Genomic DNA, 21,002 nt, shown 5'->3' on the forward strand with positions numbered 1-21,002 from the left:
TCTGGTTATTACACAGGAATCATGCGGAACTGGCTTTCCTGCAAGAAACTCATTTAAACTCAATTGAACATGCAAAGCTCCGTACCTGGTGGGAGATATCTTTGAGTCACCAGTCCAAGGGAAGAAAGCAAGGGTGATAATTTTGGTTAGGAAGACTATACAAGTCCAGTTACATAGAGTTATTCAAGACCCCTTGGGAAGATTTGTTATTGCTTCTGTAAGCTTAAATTCTAAGCCCTATGTACTTTGCAATGTTTATGCCTCCAACAATCCAGGGTCGGGATTTTTCCATCACTTGGCAAATCTTTTAACCATGTTTGGGGACATTCCAATGGTACTGGGAGGGGACCTTAATGAGGTAGCAAACCCTATTTGGGATAGATTCACAAGAGTTGGAAGAGAATCTTCTAAAACAGCCACTGAAGTTTCCATATTGTGCTCTTCTCTGGATTTGGTGGACTTCTGGAGAATCCTACATCTCCTGGAGTGGGACTTACCACCATGTCTCGCTTAGATTACATTTTGATTTCTCGCACTCTTTTTGCATTGGTCCAAATGAGGTTTCAGATCATGCCTGGGTAGCCCTCCCTGGCAGTTCCCTTATCACCTTTATAGAGATAGCAAGTTTTATGATTATCTTCTTGATAAATGGCATCTATATCAGGAAACTAATAGAATTCATTTGGATAACCCGTCCCTATACTGGGAGGCGACTAAAGCTGTCCTAAGGGGAGAAATTATTCATGTGTCAGTTTCCAGCATTAGGCCCGTTGACGAGAACTTGTTTTGCAAACTTTGCCGTTATACCTGTTAAAGAGGGACATTGTGAGCCTGTGTAGGTTGGTTCTTCTTTTTTGCTGGGGGCGGGGGTGGAAGAAAGGTAAACTTTGCTGGGAATATCTGCAAGTTACCTGGTTGAAAGGAGGCCATGGGCATCCCAGATTTCAAATTGTATAATCTAGCTTGTTTATTGTGGCACTTGAGGGACTGGCTCCTGGGTAGCTCTCAATTTCTGATGTAGCTTTGGAGAAGGATTATTTTTTTCCCTTGGCATCTTCACTATTTGCTGCATGTACAGCGCACGGTGATACCTGGCTTGGTAACTCATAGTTGTTTGCTTGGGTCTCTCCATCAGGCTTGGAGGCAACTGGTTTCTAAAGGGAGGGGGGGTTGGTTCTTTGCAGGGGTATTGTTTTGTTCCTCGAACCCAGATCATAAGAGAGACCGCACTTGAATTGTGTTTAGTTTTGGAGGCCGTATCTGGCGAAGGATATAAAAAGACTTGAAGCGGTCCAGAGGAAGGCAACGAAAATGGTAAGAGATTTGAACAAAAAGAAGTATTAGAAGAGACTGGAAGACCTAAATATGTATACTCTGTAGGAGAGGAGGGACAGGGGAGATATGATATAGACATTTAAATACCTTAAGGCATTAATATAGAACCAAATTTTTCCAGAGAAGATATAACGTTAAAACTAGAAGGCATAATTTGAGGTTACAGGGAGGAAGACTTAAGAGGAATGTTAGGAAATTCTTCTTCACCGAGAGGGTGGTAAATGCCTGGTATGCCCTCCCGATGAAGTGGTGGAGAGGAAAACGGTGCTGGAATTCAAAAAAGTGTGGGATAAAAATAGAGGATCTCAAATTAGAAAATGAAGGATGCAAATTAAAGAACTATGGCAGGTATCGGACAGACCTGCACGGTCTGTGTTCCATATATGGTGATTCGGTGTAGGATGGGCTGAGGTGAGCATCAATGTTAACTCCACTAATATGGAACATGAGGATGTTACTGGCCAGACTTTATGACAGATGTCCTGCAAACAACGGGATGGTTGGATAGGCTGGAGTGAGCTTGGACGGCAACTTCAGCATTTGGAACTTAGGACAATACCAGACTTTACAGTCTACGGCCCAGAAATATCAAAGGAGAGACAAGTTAATCTAATCATGTATTTTTTAATGGGTATAACTTATGGGCAGACTGGATGGACCGTTCAGATATTTATCTGCCATCATTTACTATGTTACTATGGGATCCTCTGTGTATTGCCTTATGTTTTAGATATACTATTTGGAAAAGAGAAAAAAATTGTATCTGCAATTGTATGCTTTCATGCCTTGTTACAATGAATAAACAGTTTTGGTTTGTTTGTTTTTTAAAGTGCACCATTTTCCTCTTTCCCTGAAGCCCCCATCCCAAACACCTCACCCAGCGAAAACCTTATTCCCCCAAAGACTACTCTCCCTCCTATAAGTTATTAGTTGTGCTATTTTTACTTAATTAGGAATAATGCAGTTCAGAGTGTTCATCGCAAGCTGCATTATTTGATTTACATAAAAATGAGGTGTGTTGCAGAGTGTTCTTATGAAACTGAAAGAGCCAAACAAAAGACCCGGTATGGACAACAAAAGAAGTAAAGAAGGCGATAGGTGACAAGAAAGTGTCTTTCCGAAAATGGAAAAAGGACCAAACTGAGGAAAACCGGAATGACCACAAAAAACACCAAAAGGAATGTCACCGAGTGGTTAGAAAAGCTAAGAGACAATACGAAGAGAGGCTTGCTGGGGAAGCAAGGAACTTCAAAGTGTTCTTCAGATACGTGAAAGGGAAGCAACCAGCGAGGGAGGAGGTGGGCCCGTTAGATGATGGAGACAGAAAGGGAGTGGTTAAAGAGGAAAAAGAGGTAGCCGATAGGCTGAACCAGTTCTTCTCGTTGGTCTTCACAAGTGAGGACACCTCCAATGTACCAGAACCCGAGGAGACCATAAGTGGGGATCAGGATGAAAAACTGGAGACCTTAGAGGTAAGCTATGAGGATGTCCTCCGACAAATAGACAGATTGAAAAGTGACAAATCACTGGGCCCGGACGAAATCCACCCAAGGGTACTAAAAGAACTGAGGATGGAAATAGCGGACACACTCCGACAAATCTGTAATCTATCCTTAAGCACTGGGAAGGTACTGGAGGATTGGAAACTAGCGAATGTCACACCTATCTTCAAAAAGGGATCGAGGGGTGACCCGGGGAACTACAGACCGGTGAGCTTGACTTCGATTCCGGGCAAGATGATGGAAGCATTAATAAAGGATAGCATCTGTGAACACATAGAAAGAAATGGACAGCTGAAACCGAGCCAACATGGCTTCTGCAAGGGAAAATCGTGCCAAACAAACCTACTGCACTTCTTTGAAGGGATAAACAGCCAGATGGACAAAGGGGAATCCATAGATATCATTTATCTCGACTTCCAAAAAGCCTTTGATAATGTCCCCCATGAGTGGCTACTTAAGAAATTGTCAAACCACGGGGTGGGAGGGGATGTACACAGATGGATCAGGCACTGGTTGGCCGGCAGAAAACAAAGGGTTGGAGTGAAGGGTCAATACTCCGACTGGCAGAGGGTCACAATCGGTGTTCCGCAGGGGTCGGTGCTGGGACCACTGCTGTTCAATATATTTATCAACGACTTGGAAACGGGGACAAGGTGTGAAGTTATAAAATTTGCTGATGACACCAAACTCTGCAGCAGAGTTAGGAACACAAAGGAGTGCGAAGACCTGCAAAGGGACCTAAGCAAACTGGAAGAGCGGGCAAACAAATGGCAAATGTGCTTTAACATAGAAAAATGTAAGGTCATGCATATAGGGAAAAGGAACCCAAGGTACAGCTACAAAATGGGGGGGAACATTGCTGGGGGAGAGTAATCTTGAAAAAGACTTGGGTGTGCTGGTGGATACAACCATGAAATCATCAGCACAATGTGCAGCGGCCTCGAAGAAAGCTAACAGAATGCTGGGCATCATTAAGAAGGGAATTACAACCAGGACGAAGGAAGTCATCATGCCACTGTATCGTGCAATGGTGCGCCCGCATCTAAAGTACTGCGTCCAATATTGGTCGCCGTACCTCAATAAAGACATGGCGATACTTGAGAGGGTCCAGAGAAGAGCTACGAAAATGATAAATGGCATGGAGGACTGTTCATATGCTGACAGGCTGGACAAGTTGGGACTCTTCTCCCTGGAAAAGAGGAGGCTTAGGGCCGGGGAGACATGATAGAAACTTTCAAGATCATGAGGGGCATGGAGAAGGTAGACAAGGATAGATTCTTCAAACTACGGGGAACCATAGGCACAAGAGGGACCTAAACAAACTAGGGGAGTGGGCGACGAGATGGCAGATGAAATTCAACGTAGAGAAATGCAAAGTCTTACACGCAGGAAAAAGAAATCCGAGGTACAGCTACACAATGGGAGGACTGTTACTGAGTGAGAGTACCCAAGAAAGGGACTTGGGGGTAATAATGGACATGACAATGAAGCCATCGGCACAATGCTCAGCGGCTGCTAAGAAATCAAATAGAATGATAGGAATAATCAAGAAGGGTATTACAAGCAGAACGAAAGAAGTTATCCTGCCGTTGTATCGGGCGATGGTGCGCCCACATCTGGAGTACTGTGTCCAATATTGGTCGCCGTACCTAAAGAAGGATATGGCGATACTTGAGAGGGTTCAGAAAGCACAGTTACTTACCGTAACAGGTAATATCCAGGGACAGCAGGCAGATATTTTCTACATGTGGGTGACGTCATCAACGGAGCCCCCTAGTGGACGTTTTCGCAAGCAGACTTGCTTGAAGACCTTCAGGCTTGTGATTGGCCCCCGCATGCGCGCGTGCCTCTCCCGCCCTACCTAGGGCATGCGTCTTCTCAGCGTGTCATCAGTTCAGATAGCAAGCAAAGAAGCCAGCCACGGGGAGGTGGGTGAATGCGAAAATATCTGCCTGCTGTCCCTGGATAACACCTGTTACGGTAAGTAACTGTGCTTTATCCCAGGACAAGCAGGCAGCATATTCTCTACATGTGGGTGACCTCCAAGCTAACTACAATGGGATGGAAGGAAAGTTGGCAATTCAGGAGAACAAATGCTGCAAAACAGACTGGCCAAAGCGGCCATCACGCCTGGCGAAAGCATCCAGACAGTAATGCAAGGTGAACGTATGAACCGAGGACCAAGTGGCAGCCTTACAAATTTCCTCGATGGGAGTTGAGCGGAGGAAAGCAACAGATGCCGCCATCGCTCTGACCTTGTGGCCTGTGACTCAACCCAGCAGGGAGAGACCAGCCTGAGCGTAACAGAAAGAGATACAAGCGGCCAACCAGTTCAAAATGGTCCGCTTAGAAACAGAGCGACCCAAGCGATTGGGGTCGAAAGAGATGAACAACTGGGGAGCAGTACGGTGAGGAGCGGTGCTCTTCAAGTAGAAGGCCAGCATACGCTTACAATCAAGAGAATGTAGAGCCGCTTCTCCCGGGTGAGAATGGGGCTTCGGAAAAAACACAGGACGAACAATGAATTGGTTGATGTGAAAATCAGAAACAATCTTCGGTAAGAATTTAGGATGGGTACGGAGGACCACCTTATCATGATGGAAGACAGTGAAAGGTGGATCCGCAACCAAGGCTTAAAGCTCACTGACCCGACAGGCAGAAGTGAGAGCAATAATGAACAGAACCTTCCAAGTAAGATACTTCAAGTGAGCCTGCGCTAGCGGCTCAAACGGGGGTTTCATCAATTGTGCAAGGACCACGTTGAGATCCCAAACCACAGGGGGCGGACGAAAGGGCGGATGAACGTGGAAAAGGCCTTTCATGAAGCGGAAAACCACAGGATGAACAGAGATAGGCTTCCCGTCAATTGGCTGATGAAAAGCAGCAATGGCACTAAGGTGGACTCAAACCGAAGAGGTCCGGAGTCCAGCGCCGGACAAGTGTAACAGATAATCCAGGACATCTGATAAGGAGGCAGATAGAGGCTCCAGCTGTCGAGTAGCACACCAGGAAGAAAAGCGGGTCCACTTCTGGTGGTAACACTGGTGAGTGGACTCCTTCCGAGATGCTTCCAGGACATCCAGAACAGACTGGGAGAGCTGGAATGAAGGTATTAAGTCTCGAGGAACCAAGCCGTTAAGTGCAGAGACTGGAGTTTGGGATGAAGCAGAGAACCCTGACTCTGCATAAGCAGAGAAGGAAAAATAGGTAGAGGAAGAGGCTCCCTGGAACTGAGTTGCAACAGAAGGGAGAACCAAGGCTGTCGGGGCCACCGAGGAGCTATCAGAATCATGGTGGCATGTGAAGACCTGAGCTTGACGAGAGTCTTGAGAATTAGAGGAAATGGAGGGAACGCATACAGGAGCTCGTCCAACCAATCCAGAAGGAAGGCATCCGCCTTGATCCTGAGAGGGGTGTAAATCCTGGAGTAGAAGCGGGGCAACTTATGATCAGGGGGGGGACACGAACAGATCGATGTCCGGAGTCCCCCAACAAGCAAACACCTGACGCAGGGTTACGGAGTGGAGAGACCACTTGTGAAGTTGCATAAGACAACTCAACTTGTCTGTCAGACAGTTCCGTTGGCCCTGAATGTAGACAGCACGAATGAACATGTTGCGGTGGACGGCCCAATCCCAGAGCCGCAGCGCCTCCTGGCACATGGACCTTGACCCCGTGCCTCCCTGATATAATACATGGCGACCTGGTTGTCCGTGCAAACCAGCACCACGCGGTCGCGAAAAAGGTGTCAAATAGCTTTCATAGCAAGGAAAATCGCACGAAGCTCCAGAAGATTGATGTGACAAAGGCGGTCGGCTCGGGACCAAAGACCCTGTGCGCACAGCCCGTCCAGATGTGTCCCCCAAGCATAGGTCGACGAGTCCGTTATGAGGACTTTCTGTGGAGGAGGAGCATGAAACAGAAAACCTCTGGAAAGATTGGAAGAGAGCATCCACCAACGGAGAGACTTCCTCAACAACGGAGTCATGACAATGCGTCGAGAGAGAGGATCCCGAACCTGGTTCCACTGGGATGTCAGAGTCCATTGAGGAATACGGAGGTAAAGTCTGGCAAAAGGAGTCACGTGAACCGTGGAGGCCATGTGACCTAGAAGGACCATCATGGGCCGAGCCGGCGCCGAGTGCAGATGGGTCACCATGCGGCATAAATGGATAAGGGCCTCCTGACGAGGCCAAGGCAAGAAGGAGCTGAGATGCACTGTGTCCAGAACCGTTCTGATGAACTCAAGAGACTGGGACGGGCAGAGGTGGGACTTGGGAAAGCTCACCTCGAAGCCAAGACTTTGAAGTAGCAAGATCGTCTGCTCTGTCGCTCGCAGGACTTTGTTGCGAGAGGACACCTTGATCAACCAGTCGTCGAGGTAGGGAAACGCCTGCAGGCAACGGAGGCACAGGGCTGCAGCTACCACAACCAGACAGTTCGTGAAGACTCTCGGAGAGGCCGCCAGGCCGAAGGGAAGAACACGATACTGGAGATGGAGATCCCTCATCCGGAATCTCAAATACCGGCGAGAGACCGGGTGTATTGGAATGTGTGTGTACGCCTCCTTGAGGTCCAGTGAGCACAGACAGTCCCCCCTCGTCCAAGAGGGGATACAACGTGGGAAGGGTGAGTATTCTGAAATGTTCCCGTATCAGAAACTTGTTCAGAGCACGAAGGTCCAGGATCGGATGCAGATCCCCCGTCTTCTTGGGTACCAGAAAATACCAGGAGTAAAGTCCAGAGTTCCACTGTTCCTGGGGAACCTCCTTGACCGCCCGAAGGTGAAGAAGGGCCTGTGCTTCCTGCAGAAGGAGAGGAAGCTGGGACCGAGCAGAAGGAAACTCTCTTGGAGGCAGGTCCAGGGGTACGCGACTGAAGGGGAGGGGGTACCCTCCTAAATGATAGACAGCACCCAACTGTCGGTGGTAAGACTTTCCCACTGGGCATAGAAATGATGGAGACGACCCCCGATGGGGAAGGGGGAATGCTCTAGGAGGAAGGGAGCCCAGAGGCTCAGACTGGAATTGTCAAAAAGACGGCCCGGCCTTCGCTGGGGCCGACGGCTGAGACTTAGGGAGCCGATGCTGCTGCTGCTGCTGCGGAGGCCGTTTTGAAGGAGGCCTAGAGAAAACAGGAGTGGATTTCAGTGGATACCTCCGGAGAGGAATTTTATATTGGCAAGCCGGAGGGGCCTTGGGTTTAAGTTTCACCAGAGACGCAAAGGACCACTTGTGGTCCAAGAGGTGTTTCGTGGCTGCCTCGATGGACTCATCAAAGAGCTCATGACCCACACACGGGAGATTTGGCAAGACGATCCTGTAGATTCGGATCCATATCCACAAGTCGGAGCCAAGCAAGGTGACGCATAGTGATCGCAAAGGCTGTGACTCTCGAGGACAATTCAAAGGCGTCGTAAGAGGCCTGAAACATATACAGGCGGAGCTGGGAGAGGGTCTCCACAAGGAGACGAAACTCCTGACGCCAGGGCTCTGGCATGACCGCCCGGAATGAGTGGAGGGCATCAATACAAAACCGAAGGTAGGACGTGAAGGACACGGTTCGCTATCATCGAGTTCTGATAAAGATGGCGATCAAATTTGTCCATCGTATGGCCCTCCCTGCCAGGGGGGACGGCAGCATAGACCTTCGAAGGATTAGACTTCTTCAAGGAAGACTCAACCACCAAGGATTGGTGGGAAAGCTGAGCACCCTCAAACCCCTTAAACCCGGTAACGGAACTCCAACTTGGAGGGGATGGCAGTGACAGCATAAGGTGTATCCAGGTTCTGGAGAAACGTTTGCCGAAGAACCTGATGCATTGGAAGGCAAGGAGCCTCACGAGGCATATTGTCAACTCCCAATTCCGCCAGGTATTCCTGGGTAAAGCGGGAGTCAGGCTGAAGAGTCAAGTTCAGAGCTTTGCCCAAGTCAAAGATGAAACGAGAAAAGGAGGAGGTCCGAGAAGAGGAATCATCATCCGGAGGGGACTCCGACCGAGACCGGGGCGCAGCCGAGAACGAAGGAGAAACCTCCCTGGAATAGTAAGCCGGAGCCTCAGAGTCCCGTGAATGGGAGACTGAAGAGGTGCGACTAAGGGGCGTAGGGGGCATCGAAGAACGGTCCCGCGCCAAATGGACCGGAGAAGACCCCGGAGTCCGAGGAAATTGCTGAGAAAGCCTCGGAGAAGACGGGGCATAGGAAAAATCCCCAACAGGCTTCGAAGCAGTCCCCTTAGAAGCCGGCAGGCTCCTTGATGGGGAACACACACTAGAGTCCAATTCGAGGACAAGCGTGTGCGTAGACGGTCTCGAGGTCAGACACCTGCCCCAACCAGGGGGGGAAGACCGGGGCTTTTTAGAAGAGGCAAGCCTCGCCCCAGTAGCAGGGGAAACACGGGTCCCCGGCTGGGACTCCCGAAAAGTCCTCAGCGCCTCAGGGGAGGAAGAATCGCTTGAGGGAACCTGACGAGTCTTGCGGGCGATGCTTCGAGAAACGAGGGGAAGTTCAGGCTGGGCAGACTGCAACTGGGTCGAGACCAAGGCAACAGGCGTCGAGGTCGGGACAAGTTGGTTCACCACCGAGGAAAGCTGTGTGGTAATGATAGCATTAAGCATGTCCTCGAACATAGGCACCGAGACCAAAGGAAGGTGGATCGGAGGTGCAGCAGTGCGCTCCTTTGGGGGCGACCTCGAGGAAGAGTATTCCCTACGTGAGAAGGCACGCTTAGAGTGATATCTCGAAGACCCCGATGAGGCGGCGCTAGCATGAGACTCAGAGGAAGGCTTTTTTGCCGGCACACCTGAGAAGGAAAGAAGAGACTTACCCGAAGCTGTAGTAGCAGAAGAGGCTGAGGCCAGAGCCTTCGAGGCCGACGGGGACTTCGAGGCCGAGGACTTCTAGGCCGAGGTACCCAACGAGGGAGCTGAGGCCGAGGACTTCGAGGCCGAGGCAAGCAATGAGGGTGCCGAGGCCGAGCTCGAGGCCTGTCCCACAGGATCCATGGAGCCAAAGAGTTGGAGAATCTTGGCCACCCTACGACGAAGAGCCCGCGGTTGTAGAGTCGCACAACGGGAACACGACTCAGCGCGGTGCTCTGCACCCAGGCACTCCAACACACCAACGATGTTCTTATGCTTATGTTCTTAAAAGCCCTCATATAATACACAAATAAGTGAGTACAGTTTTTAAAACCCGAACGAGGCCGGGACATAAGAAAAAGTACGGCCCCACAAGGCCAGGTGGCCAGAGGAGGACCAGGAACCCGGTCAAAAAAATACAAACTGAAAAAATGAAAATAATAAAGATGCGAGCACAGTGACTCAAACAAAAATAATAAAGAAAGCCGCGGTGCAAGAGGGACAATGATATTGTGTGCAGCAAGAGAGCAGTGCTTCTGGCTCCGCGGAAAACACTGAACTGAGGGACATGCTGAGGAGACGCATGCCCTAGGCAGGGCAGGAGGGGCATGCGCACATGCGCGGGCCAATCGCAAGCCTGAAGGTCTTCGAGCAAGTCTGCTTGCGAAAACGTCCGCTAGGGGGCTCCGTTGATGACGTCACTCACATGTAGAGAATATGCTGCCTGTTTGTCCTGGGATAAGAGAGCGACGCGCTTGATAAAAAGGTATGGAAAACCTTTCATATGCTGAAAGATTAGAGAGACTGGGGCTTTTTTCACTAGAGAAGCGGAGACTTAGAGGGGATATAATAGAGACTTACAAAATCATGAAGGGCATAGAGAAAGTGGAGAGGGACAGATTCTTCAACTTTCGACAACTTCAAGAACAAGAGGGTATTCCGAAAAATTAAAAGGGTACAGATTCAGAACCAATGCTAGGAAGTTCTTCTTCACCCAATGAGTGGTGTTCACCTGGAACGTGCTTCCAGAGGGAGTGATAAGACAGGGTACGGTACTGGAGTTCAAGAAGGGGTTGGACAATTTTCTGAAGGAAAAGGGGATAGAAGGGTGTAGATAGAAGACTAGTGTACAGGTCCTGGACCTGATGGGCCACCGCGTGAGCTGACTGCTGGGCATGATGTATCTCAGGTCTGACCCAGCAGAGGCACGGCTTATGTTCTTATGCTTATGTTCTTAAAAGCCCTCGTATAATACACAAATAAGTAATACAGGACAAAACAAAAATGTTCCTACTGTATACTAGAGAGTTGCGCGGGGACAGAAATCCCACCTGTCCCCACCCGTCCCCGCCAAAGTCCCACCCGTCCCCACCCGTCCCCGTGAGGAATCCCATCCGTCCCCACACGTCCCCGTGAGGATTCCCTCCGTCCCCACCCGTCCCCGTGAGGAATCCCCTCCGTCCCCACCCGTCCCCGCGAGGAATCCCCTCCGTCCCCGCCCGTCCCTATAAACTTCAGAAATAGTTATTTCATTTAATTATGCTACTGAATTAAAGGCTCTGGTAGAAACCCATTTACAAATAAGCAAAAAGACTTTATTAATTTGAAAATATTAATTGGGAAGAATACATACTTTGCAAATGGGTTTCTACTAGAGCCTCTAATGTTTATAAATTTTTATCAACACAACTAATATACTACTTTATCCTGAAGCAAAATAAAAAAAAAGAAATATAATTCTTTTCCTACCTTTGTTGCCTGGTTTCTGCTTTCCTCATGTTCTCATTCAATTCCTTTCATCCACTGTCTCTCTTCCTTCTGCATCTTCCATTTGCTCTGTTACTGTGCCTCTCCCTTTCTTCCCCCTTCCAAATTGGTCTGGCACCCATCTTCTTCTCTCCGCTCCCCCCATAGTCTGGCATCTGTCTTCTTCCCTGCCATCGTCTTCTCCCTACTCTCTCTTCCCCATTTCCTTTCAGCGTCCTTCTCCCCCCATCTTCCCCATGTCCTGTCAGCGTCCTTCTCCCCCCTCTGTCTTCCCCATGGCCTTTCAGCGTCCTTCTCCACCCCCTCCCCGTCTTCCCCATGTCCTTTCAGCGTTCTTCTCCACCCCTTTGTCTTCCCCATGTGCTTTCAGCATCCTTCTCCCCCCCTCTGTCTTCCACAAGTGCTTTCAGAGTCCTCCCCCCCGCCCTTCCCTTCCCTTCCCATGGCCTCTCAGCGTCCTTCTCCACCCCTTTGTATTCCCCATGTGCTTTCAGCGTCCTTCTCCCTCCTCTGTCTTCAAGTACTTTCAGAGTCCTTCCCCCCCCCTTCCGTCTTCCCCATGGCCTTTCAGCGTCCTTCTCCCCACTCCTTCTCTACCGCCCCGGGTGCAGCACAGCCGGCCAGGTCCCCTTACTTTTGTGGCACTTCCCCGACCGACTGACAACAGCCCCGGTCCGACAAACCTCCCTGCCCTTAACTGCGAATCTAAATTACCTTATTACAGCTGCTGTAAGAAGATAATTTAGATTCGCGGCTACAGGGCAGGGAGGATTGTCGGACCGGGGCTGTTGTCGGTCGGTCGGGGAAGTGCCACAAAAGTAAGGGGACCTGGCCGGCTGTGCTGCAACCGGGGCGGGGTGTGGCGGGGCGGACCGCCCCCTCCCTTGGTAACCACTCGAACCTCGAGGCTACTCTCCTCCTTACCTGCACTGCCTGCAGCACAGAGCCAAACGGAAGTCTTCCCGACGTCAGCGCTGACGTCGGAAGGAGGGAGGGCTTTGTTTAAGCCCTCCCTCCCCTCCGACGTCAGCGCTGACGTCGGGAAGACTTCCGTTCGGGTCTGTGCGGCAAGCAGAGAAGGTAGGGAGAAGAGCCGCGCGACTGAGTACATCCAGCCCCGCAGGAACCCCGCGACCCTCGGAGGCGTCCCCACGGGATCCCCGCGACCCAAGGGGGCGTCCCCACGGGATCCCCGCGACCCTAGGGGCGTCCCCACGGGATCCCCGTGACACAAAGGGGGAACCCACGGGATGCCCGCGGGTCCCGCGGGATTCCCGTCGTCCCCGTTCCCGTGCAGCTCTCTACTGTATACCAGGCTTTACAGGCATACACCACTTCATATCTTTGAACATAACAGTAAAGCAGCAGAAACAAACTGAACTCACAATTTCCACAGAACCCCCATTTTTGATCTTTAGAATAATTGTTAGTTGTAGCGCACCAGGGACGTTGTTTTCCATTCATGATACATTCATTGTGAATTTTTCCACTGTACTGGAAGGGTAAAACACAGGGTATTCCATCTTCAGTCACTGTAAAAATCAAGTGGCATGCATAAGTAAAAAGCACCACAAAAAACATTTGATATCTATGTATTTTATTCAAACCAATGCATATTCTCTTGCAGAGAGCAAAGACCACAGCAACAATTCCCAGCTCCACTACATCAGCATTAAGGCTTTTTAATTTTTTTTAGAAGATGGAAGAATCTGGTGATCCAAGTAATTCAACCTCTAATTTTTAATCCTGTTCTCCCAGAGGCTTACATGCCTTCTTCTTTTGTTTTATCTTTCCAGTTTAAGAGGCAATTCTATATACCACTACTTCCTCAGATCACTATCTATGTCTGGCATCCAGAGAACAGTCTCATCTTGCAGGATGTCTGCATATAATTTTCTGAACAACTATTTTGAAGCAGTGGAGTTTCACTTACTGCAAAACAGGGACACTTAAGAAATCAAAGTAAAAAAGCAATATCCTATTGAGTCTAATTAAAAACAAGTCTTTCTCTGTCCCTCTTGTCTTCTAGGTCATGGATGGGCAACCTCAGTCCTTGAGGGCTGCAATCTAGTTGGGTTTTCAGGATTTCCCCAATTAATATGCATGAGATCTATTTGCATACACTGTGGTGTTAGTGTATGCATATTCATTGGGAAAATCCTGAAAACTCGGGTGGATTGCAGCTCTCAAGGACCAAGGTTGCCCACCCCTGCTCTAGAATATATTTATTTAAAAAAAATTTATATGCCTCATATACCCTACGCAGTTCACATAGAAAACATACATAAAAATTTGACTATACAAACATATTAATCATAAAGGCAAGTCCTACATAACTTAAAATAACATCAGAGTACACAAAGCAAGTCTTTGACCTACTATAAGCCAACTTCTCAACCTCAGTTAAATCCCATCACATAAATGCATTGGCAAACAGAAATGTTTTTAACATTTACTTAAAGTCTAATCTGGACATACATAACCGCAAAGTTCCAACCAGTGTTCCAAAGCTTCACCCCCTCCACAGACGCCATAGCATCTCCAATCCTTGAATGTACAATCGACCTGCTCTTGTTAGAATTTAACTAACTGCTTGTTTCAGATCTCAAAGTTCTTTGTGGGCAATAGATTTCAAACCATCCCTTCAATACAACAGGAGAAACATGATACACTATCTCTCAACTCCTTCTAGTCTTTTAATGTCCTTAGTGAAATACAGTCTCTAAAACAGACCTCAAAGACTTGCACAGGGTAATTAAAATCCCCTTTCTTCTCCTGGATATGCCTTTCTATATAGCTTCAGTATTCAAGCCACTAATACCTAGCACAACAATTCTAAGTCACACAGTTCAAGTACTAGTATAAAATCCCAATGCTGAATCCACTCTCATAAGACAGTAAGATGCATACCAATCAATCATTCATTTTTTTACAATTTTTTTTATATGGACCTTCAGAATACAACCAGGTACAATATACTTCTGGTTGTTTCTATCTCCATTGGTCCAACTTTTATTGAATATTTGTAGAAATTATTTTTATATTTTTCAAAATCTTATCATTATTCAATGATTTATTATTTAAATATCACTTAACTTTTAAAATAATTCTTCATTGTAATAGTTATCTTCCATTAGCCACCTCTCCCAACATGCATGTTTCACTGGAAACTTTCTTCAGGGTCAAGGGGGAACTAAGAGATCTTTAAGCCTGTCCCTATACGCCTTATCATGAAGACCATACACCATTTTAGTAGCCTTTCTCTGGACCGACTCCATCCTTTTTATATCTTTGAAGGACCAAGTCAGACAGTTTGTTCCAGGTATACAGTGAGGCAAAGGACAGAGTCTGGAATTAGCCTTAGAGAAGAAGGATACTGATACGAGAGACTTATCCAATGAGTGGAGTGCCCAGGGGTGTGGATGTGCGTGAGGAGAAATGAGAGATACTGAGGAACTATGGAGCAAATACACTTTTTGGTCAGTAAGAGGAGTCTGAACTGTATGTGGAAACGGATAGGGTGCCAATGAAGTGACTTGTAGAGAGAGATAATTTGGGCATAGTAACATTGGCAGAATATGAGGCATGCAGCAGAGTTCTGAACAGAATTGAAGGGCAGAGAGATGGTTTAGCAAAAGTCCAGTGAGAAGCAGGTTGCAGTAGTCTAGGCAAGAAGTGATGGGGGTATGGATTAGTTTCTTGGCAGTGAGATCAGAAAGGAAGGGCCTGATTTTAGTGATATTGTAGAGAAAAATGACAGGTTTTAGCAGTCTGTTGGATATGTGAAGAGAAGGAAAGAGATGAGTCAAAAATTACCCTGAAGTTGCGAGATGATGAGACAGGGAGGATGAGGGCGTTGTTCACTGAAACAGAAAATGGAGGAAAGAGGAGAGATGGGTTTAGGTGGAAAGATAAAAAGCTTAGTATTGGCCATGTTTAATTTTAGATGGCAGTGAGACATCCAGGTAGCAATGTCAGACAAGCAGTATGTAACACTGTGCTGTATGTCATCAGGCATATGAGAAAAAAAGACCTCAAACACCCAGACACCTTACTGATTCAGTGTCTTTTCTGGGCCTCTCAACCTTATCCAGTGGTAAAAAAAACTCTTTATTGTATATTTTGTCTTTTTTAACTCTCTCTAAAATTTTCAAATCATTTCAATACTGCAGCCATATTGATGGTCCTGGGAGGCCAGGTGATCTCGAACCTGAAAAAGGTTCGACGTTCCCAGCCTGAAAACAGACTGGAAAGGGTCCGAAGGCCCATAAAATGAAATTTAAAAAAAGATAAGAGTGAAAGAAAAGAAAAATAAAACAATTTATGAGGAAAAATACAAATCGGAAAGCACAAAAAGGTATCTGAAAAATGTTTTGGAGAGACTCCAAAAATAGGACTTCTGAGCTCTGCAGAAAACCGAGAACTGATGGTCTCGTGAGCCAATGTCAGGTGGTAAGGCACCAACACATGCACAGTACGGGCAGTCTCGAGACTTTGAAAGATTTAAAGTGACAGTACATTTTTGCGCTGTCCATACTGGGCTCCATGGATGATATCACCCGCATGTGAGAATATACTGCCTACTTGTCCTGGGATACTTGAGCAAATTCTTTTACCACTGCCTATATCCTTTCAGATATATAAAAAAAAACATTGCTACAAACATGGTGGAAAATGGTTACAAGTTTTCTATAGGTGGTATTACACCCCGGAGAGACTCCACCGGATTAATTCCAACTTGCCTGATGTTTGTTGGCGTAACTGTGGAGCTCAAGGGACGTTTGCTCCTATTTGGTGGATGTGCCCGAAGATGGGATATGGTCTTTTCCATTTTGTCTGATATTTGTGGGGTTTTAATTGTTAAAGAGATGGGATGTGTGTTATTAAATTTGACCCCGATTGGAGTGTCTGTTAGGTTCTCTCCTATCATTGCTACCTTTATGATGGCAGCACGCCTGGTTTTAGCCATGGCATGGCGTCAAGAGCATACTACTTCCCAGGATCAAGTGGTTAAAAAAAATAGATTATGTTTACCATATGACCAAGTTAACTGCTATGAAGCACCATAGATTGGGAAGGTTTCAGAAGTGGTGGAAACCATATGTAGCTTGGTCTGAACGATGGGGAATCTCTGTCTAGCTGTGTTATGCTTTTGTGATATTTCCAAAGCTACCGGGGGGGGAGGGGGGTTGGGGTTGGAGAGGGTTGTAGTACACTGGTTGATGTGCTTCTAGGCATTGTATCAAAGAGTTACGATGCAAATGTTTTTGCTGTGCTTGTTATTTTCTGTTATAAAAATAAAAAATATAAAAAAATCTTAATATTTTATTTTGTTTTTTCTATTTGTGAACCTCTTTTCACTTATAAAACCTTGTAAATTGATACCTTGTGCACATTGCCCTTAATACTCAGTCTTTTGAGCAGTCCATCCTTGGAATCTCTGGTTTGTATCAGAGGCAATAAAGAGTGAAAATGACTTGCCCAGTTTCCCTGGTTCTCAGCCCACTGCTGCAGAGATGCCAAATTACCCAGCTTCAAGAGTGGGACTTTCTGTTCAATCCTGTTTTTGAACTTATATTCCAATTCAAGGTAGTCCCTGATACCAACTGAAATAAACACTTCAGGTTCCATAATTCACCAGGATAGAGTTGCTGAAATCCAGGACTGAGTTTCCCTTTTGAACCGGGTAACTTAGCTGCTCTCCAAAGCATGTGCATGCATAGTAATGTAATGTAATGTAATGTAATGTAATTCATTTCTTATATACCGCTACATCCGTTAGGTTCTAAGCGGTTTACAGAAAATATACATTAAGATTAGAAATAAGAAAGGTACTTGGAAAATTCCCTTACTGTCCCGAAGGCTCACAATCTAACTAAAGTACCTGGAGGGTAATAGAGAAGTGAAAAGTAGAGTTAGAGGAAAAATAAAAATAAAATAAACATTTTAAAAAGACAGCATTGATCTAAATACTTTGGAAGGTAGAGGACAGGAGAGATAGGAATAGAAGCAGTACTTGTGCTCGCTCACAAACTATTACTGCTAGCATACGCACAGCTATGCTCTGTACTTTAATCTACTACTCCTAGAAAGGTGAAATAATGCTATGGCAGGGGGGGGCTTTGGTAAGGGGGCCCACAAAGCACAGTTACTTACAGTAACAGGTGTTATCCAGGGACAGCAGGCAGCTATACTCACATATGGGTAACATCATCCATGGAGCCTGGATGCGGACAGCCTCGCAAGGTGGGTTGCGAGAATAAATGCCTGCTGTCCCTGGATAACAACTGTTACAGTAAGTAACTATGCTTTATCCCAGGACAAGCAGGCAGCCTATTCTCACATATGGGTGACCTCCAAGCTAACCAGAATGGGATGGTGGGAGCGTTGGCAACTTAGGAGAATACATTTTGTAATACTCTCTGGCCAAAATGGCCATCCCGTCTGGAGAAAACATCCAGACAATAGTGAGAAGTGAAAGTATGAACCGAGGACCAAGTAGGAGCTTTGCAAATTTCCTCAATAGGTGTAGATCTGAGGAAAGCTATTGAAACTGCCATTGCTCTGACTTTATGGGCTGTGACTCCACTCTGTAGTTGTAATCCAGCCTGGGCATAGCAGAAAGAGATACAAGGAGCCACCCAGTTGGAGATGGTACGCTTAGAGATTGGATGTCCCAACTTGTTCGGATCGAAGAAGACAAAAAGTTGAGTAGCAATTCTGTGTGGTTTGGTGCGTTTCAAGTAGAAGGCCAAAGCACGCTTACAGTCCAGAGTATGAAGATTCTCCAGGATGAGAATGAGGCCTTGGGAAAAACAGTGGAAGAAAAATGGATTGGTTGAGATGAAATTCTGAAACCACTTTAGGTAGGAATTTAGGATGAGTACGAAGGACCACCTTGTCATGATGAACACAGTGAAAGGTGGATCAGCAACTAAAGCTTGCAGCTCACTGACTCTTCGAGCAGATGTGAGGGAAATGAGAAACACCACTTTCCAAGTGAGATACTTCAGATGAGCCGTAGACATTGGTTCAAATGGAGGCTTCATCAATTGAGCAAGAATAACATTGAGATCCCAAACCACTGGAAGCGGTTTGAGAGGAGGTTTGACATTGAAAAGTCCTTTCATGAATCTGGAAACCACTGGATGAGCAGAGGGGGGTTTCCCTTCAATAGGCTGATGGAAAGCAGCAATTGCACTGAGATGGACTCGAATCGATGTAGACTTGAGGCCAGAGGTGGATAAATGGAAAAGATAATCTAGTACAGAAGATAAGGAGGAATGTTGAGACTCCTTATCGCGAGAGATGCACCACGTAGAAAATCTAGTCCATTTTTGGTGCTAGCAATGTCTAGTGGTAGGCTTTCTAGAAGCCTCTAAAATGTCTCTTACAGGTTGAGAAAACTGAAGAGGAGTTATGTTGAGAGGTACCAAGCTATCAGGTGTAGAGACTGCAGGTTGGGATGAAGCAGAGATCCCTGACTCTGTGTAAGCAGAGACGGAAAAACTGGCAGAAGATATGGCTCCCTGATGCTGAGTTGAAGTAGAAGCGAGTACCAAGGTTGTCTCGGTCACAGAGGAGCAATCAGAATCATGATGGCATGAGCATTCTTCAACTTGATAAGAGTCTTGAGAATGAGAGGGAACTGAGGGAATGCATACAGGAAGAGATTTGTCCATTCCAGCAGGAAAGCATCTGCCTCGAGGTGATGAGGAGAATATGTCCTGGAGCAGAAGTGAGGCAGTTTGTGGTTGTGGGGAGCTGCAAAGAGATCTATCTGAGGCGTTCCCCACTGTGAAAAAATGCCATTCGTAAGGATGCAGAAGACAATTCAAGTTGTCCGCTAAGCAATTTTTCGCCCCTTGGATGTAGACAGCTTTTAGGAAGGTGTTGTGTCAGATTGCCCAGTCCCAAACCTTCAGAGCTTCTTGACAAAGGGAATAAGATCCCGTCCCTCCCTGTTTGTTGACATAGTACATGGCAACTTGGTTATCTGTCCGAATGAGGACTACCTGGTTGTGAAGATGTTGAAAAGCTTTGAGAGCGTTGAAGATCACTCTGAGTTCCAACAGATTGATGTGACACCGACGATCCGCACTGGTCCAGTGGCCTTGAGTACAGAGACCATCGAGATGAGCGCCCCAAGCGTAGGTCGAGGAATCTGTTGTGAGGACCTTCTGATGGGGGGGCATTTGAAACAGTAAGCCTCTGGAGAGATTGGAAGAGAGCATCCACCAGCGGAGAGACTGTCTCAAGGAAGGAGTGACTGCAATGTGTCGAGAAAGTGGGTCGCAAGCCTGCGTCCACTGAGATGCCATGGTCCATTGAGGAATTCTGAGGTGAAGTCTGGCAAAAGGAGTCACATGTACTGTGGAGGCCATGTGACCTAGTAGTACCATCATGTGTCTCGCTGAGATTGAAGAGCAGGAAGACACTGCATGACAGAGTTGAAGGAGAGCTTCAGTCGTTGCGGAAGGAATGCTCTGAGTTGGATAGTGTCCAGAACAGCTCCGATGAATTGTAAATTCTGAGAGGGCTGAAGTTGGGATTTGAGAAAGTTGATTTTGAATCCCAAATTTTGTAGGAACCACATAGTCCGTTGGGTTGCTACAATAACCCCCTGAGATGTGGACTCCTTGATGAGCCAGTCATCTAGGTAGGGAAACACCTGAAGACCATGGTTCCTTAGAGTTGCTGCTACCACTACCAGGCACTTGGTGAACACTCTGGCAAATGAAGCCAGGCCAAAGGATAGCACTCTGTATTGATAATGCAGATTCCCCACCTGAAATCTGAGATATTGATGGGAGGCCGGATGAATGGGAATATGAGTATAAGCCTCCTTGAGATCCAGAGAGCATAACCAGTCGTTCTGATCTAGAAGGGGATAAAGGGACGCCAGGGACAACATGCAAAATTTTTGTTTGCCTAGAATTTTGTTGAGAGCCCTGAGATCCAGTATGGGTTGCAGATCGCCCGTCTTCTTTGGAACAAGGAAGTAATGGTAGTAAAACCCCCTGTTCTGCTGTTCCAAAAGAACTGGTTTGATGGCATGGAGATGAAGCAGAGCTTGAAATTCCTGAAGAAGAAGGGCGGTCTGGGATGGACTGGAAGGATACTCTCTTGGAGGAAACTCTGGTGGAACCTGAGTGAAATGAAGAGAGTATCCTTCCCTGATGACTGACAGCACCCAGAGGTCAGATGTAATTATCTCCCATTGGTGATAAAAATGATGGAGACGACAACCAATGGGGGGGAGAGAGGACAGAGACAGAACGGTGGAGGTTATGCTCTGTTTTAAACAGTCAAAAAGGCTGCGTAGCCTTAGGTGCAGCAGAAGGTTGAGATTTCTGTTGCTTCTGATTCTGCTGTTTTTTGAGAGGCGGACAAGTGTAAAGAGCTGCTCTTGGAGCAAAACGTCTCTGGAAAATTGGAGGAGGGCATATAGGCTTGGCAGGAGCTGGCTTAGGCTTTGGTCTGACAATAGAAGCAAAGGATTTTTCATGTTCAGACAATTTCTTGGTGGCTGCCTTGA

General features: G+C 47.0%; 1 protein-coding gene across 1 annotated transcript in view; it reads right to left on the bottom strand.

Annotated features, from left to right (window-relative positions):
• IGF2R (insulin like growth factor 2 receptor) overlaps positions 1 to 21,002 on the bottom strand; it is a 358,657-nt gene that overhangs the window by 63,858 nt on the left and 273,797 nt on the right. Inside the window, exon 39 of the mRNA XM_033935794.1 lies at positions 12,850 to 12,996. Coding sequence (XP_033791685.1) covers positions 12,850 to 12,996 — 147 coding nt within the window. The remainder of the gene's footprint in view (positions 1 to 12,849; positions 12,997 to 21,002) is intronic.

The sequence above is a fragment of the Geotrypetes seraphini genome, chromosome 3 (assembly GCF_902459505.1).
Source record: "Geotrypetes seraphini chromosome 3, aGeoSer1.1, whole genome shotgun sequence".
Classification (NCBI taxonomy): Eukaryota; Metazoa; Chordata; class Amphibia; order Gymnophiona; family Dermophiidae; genus Geotrypetes; species Geotrypetes seraphini.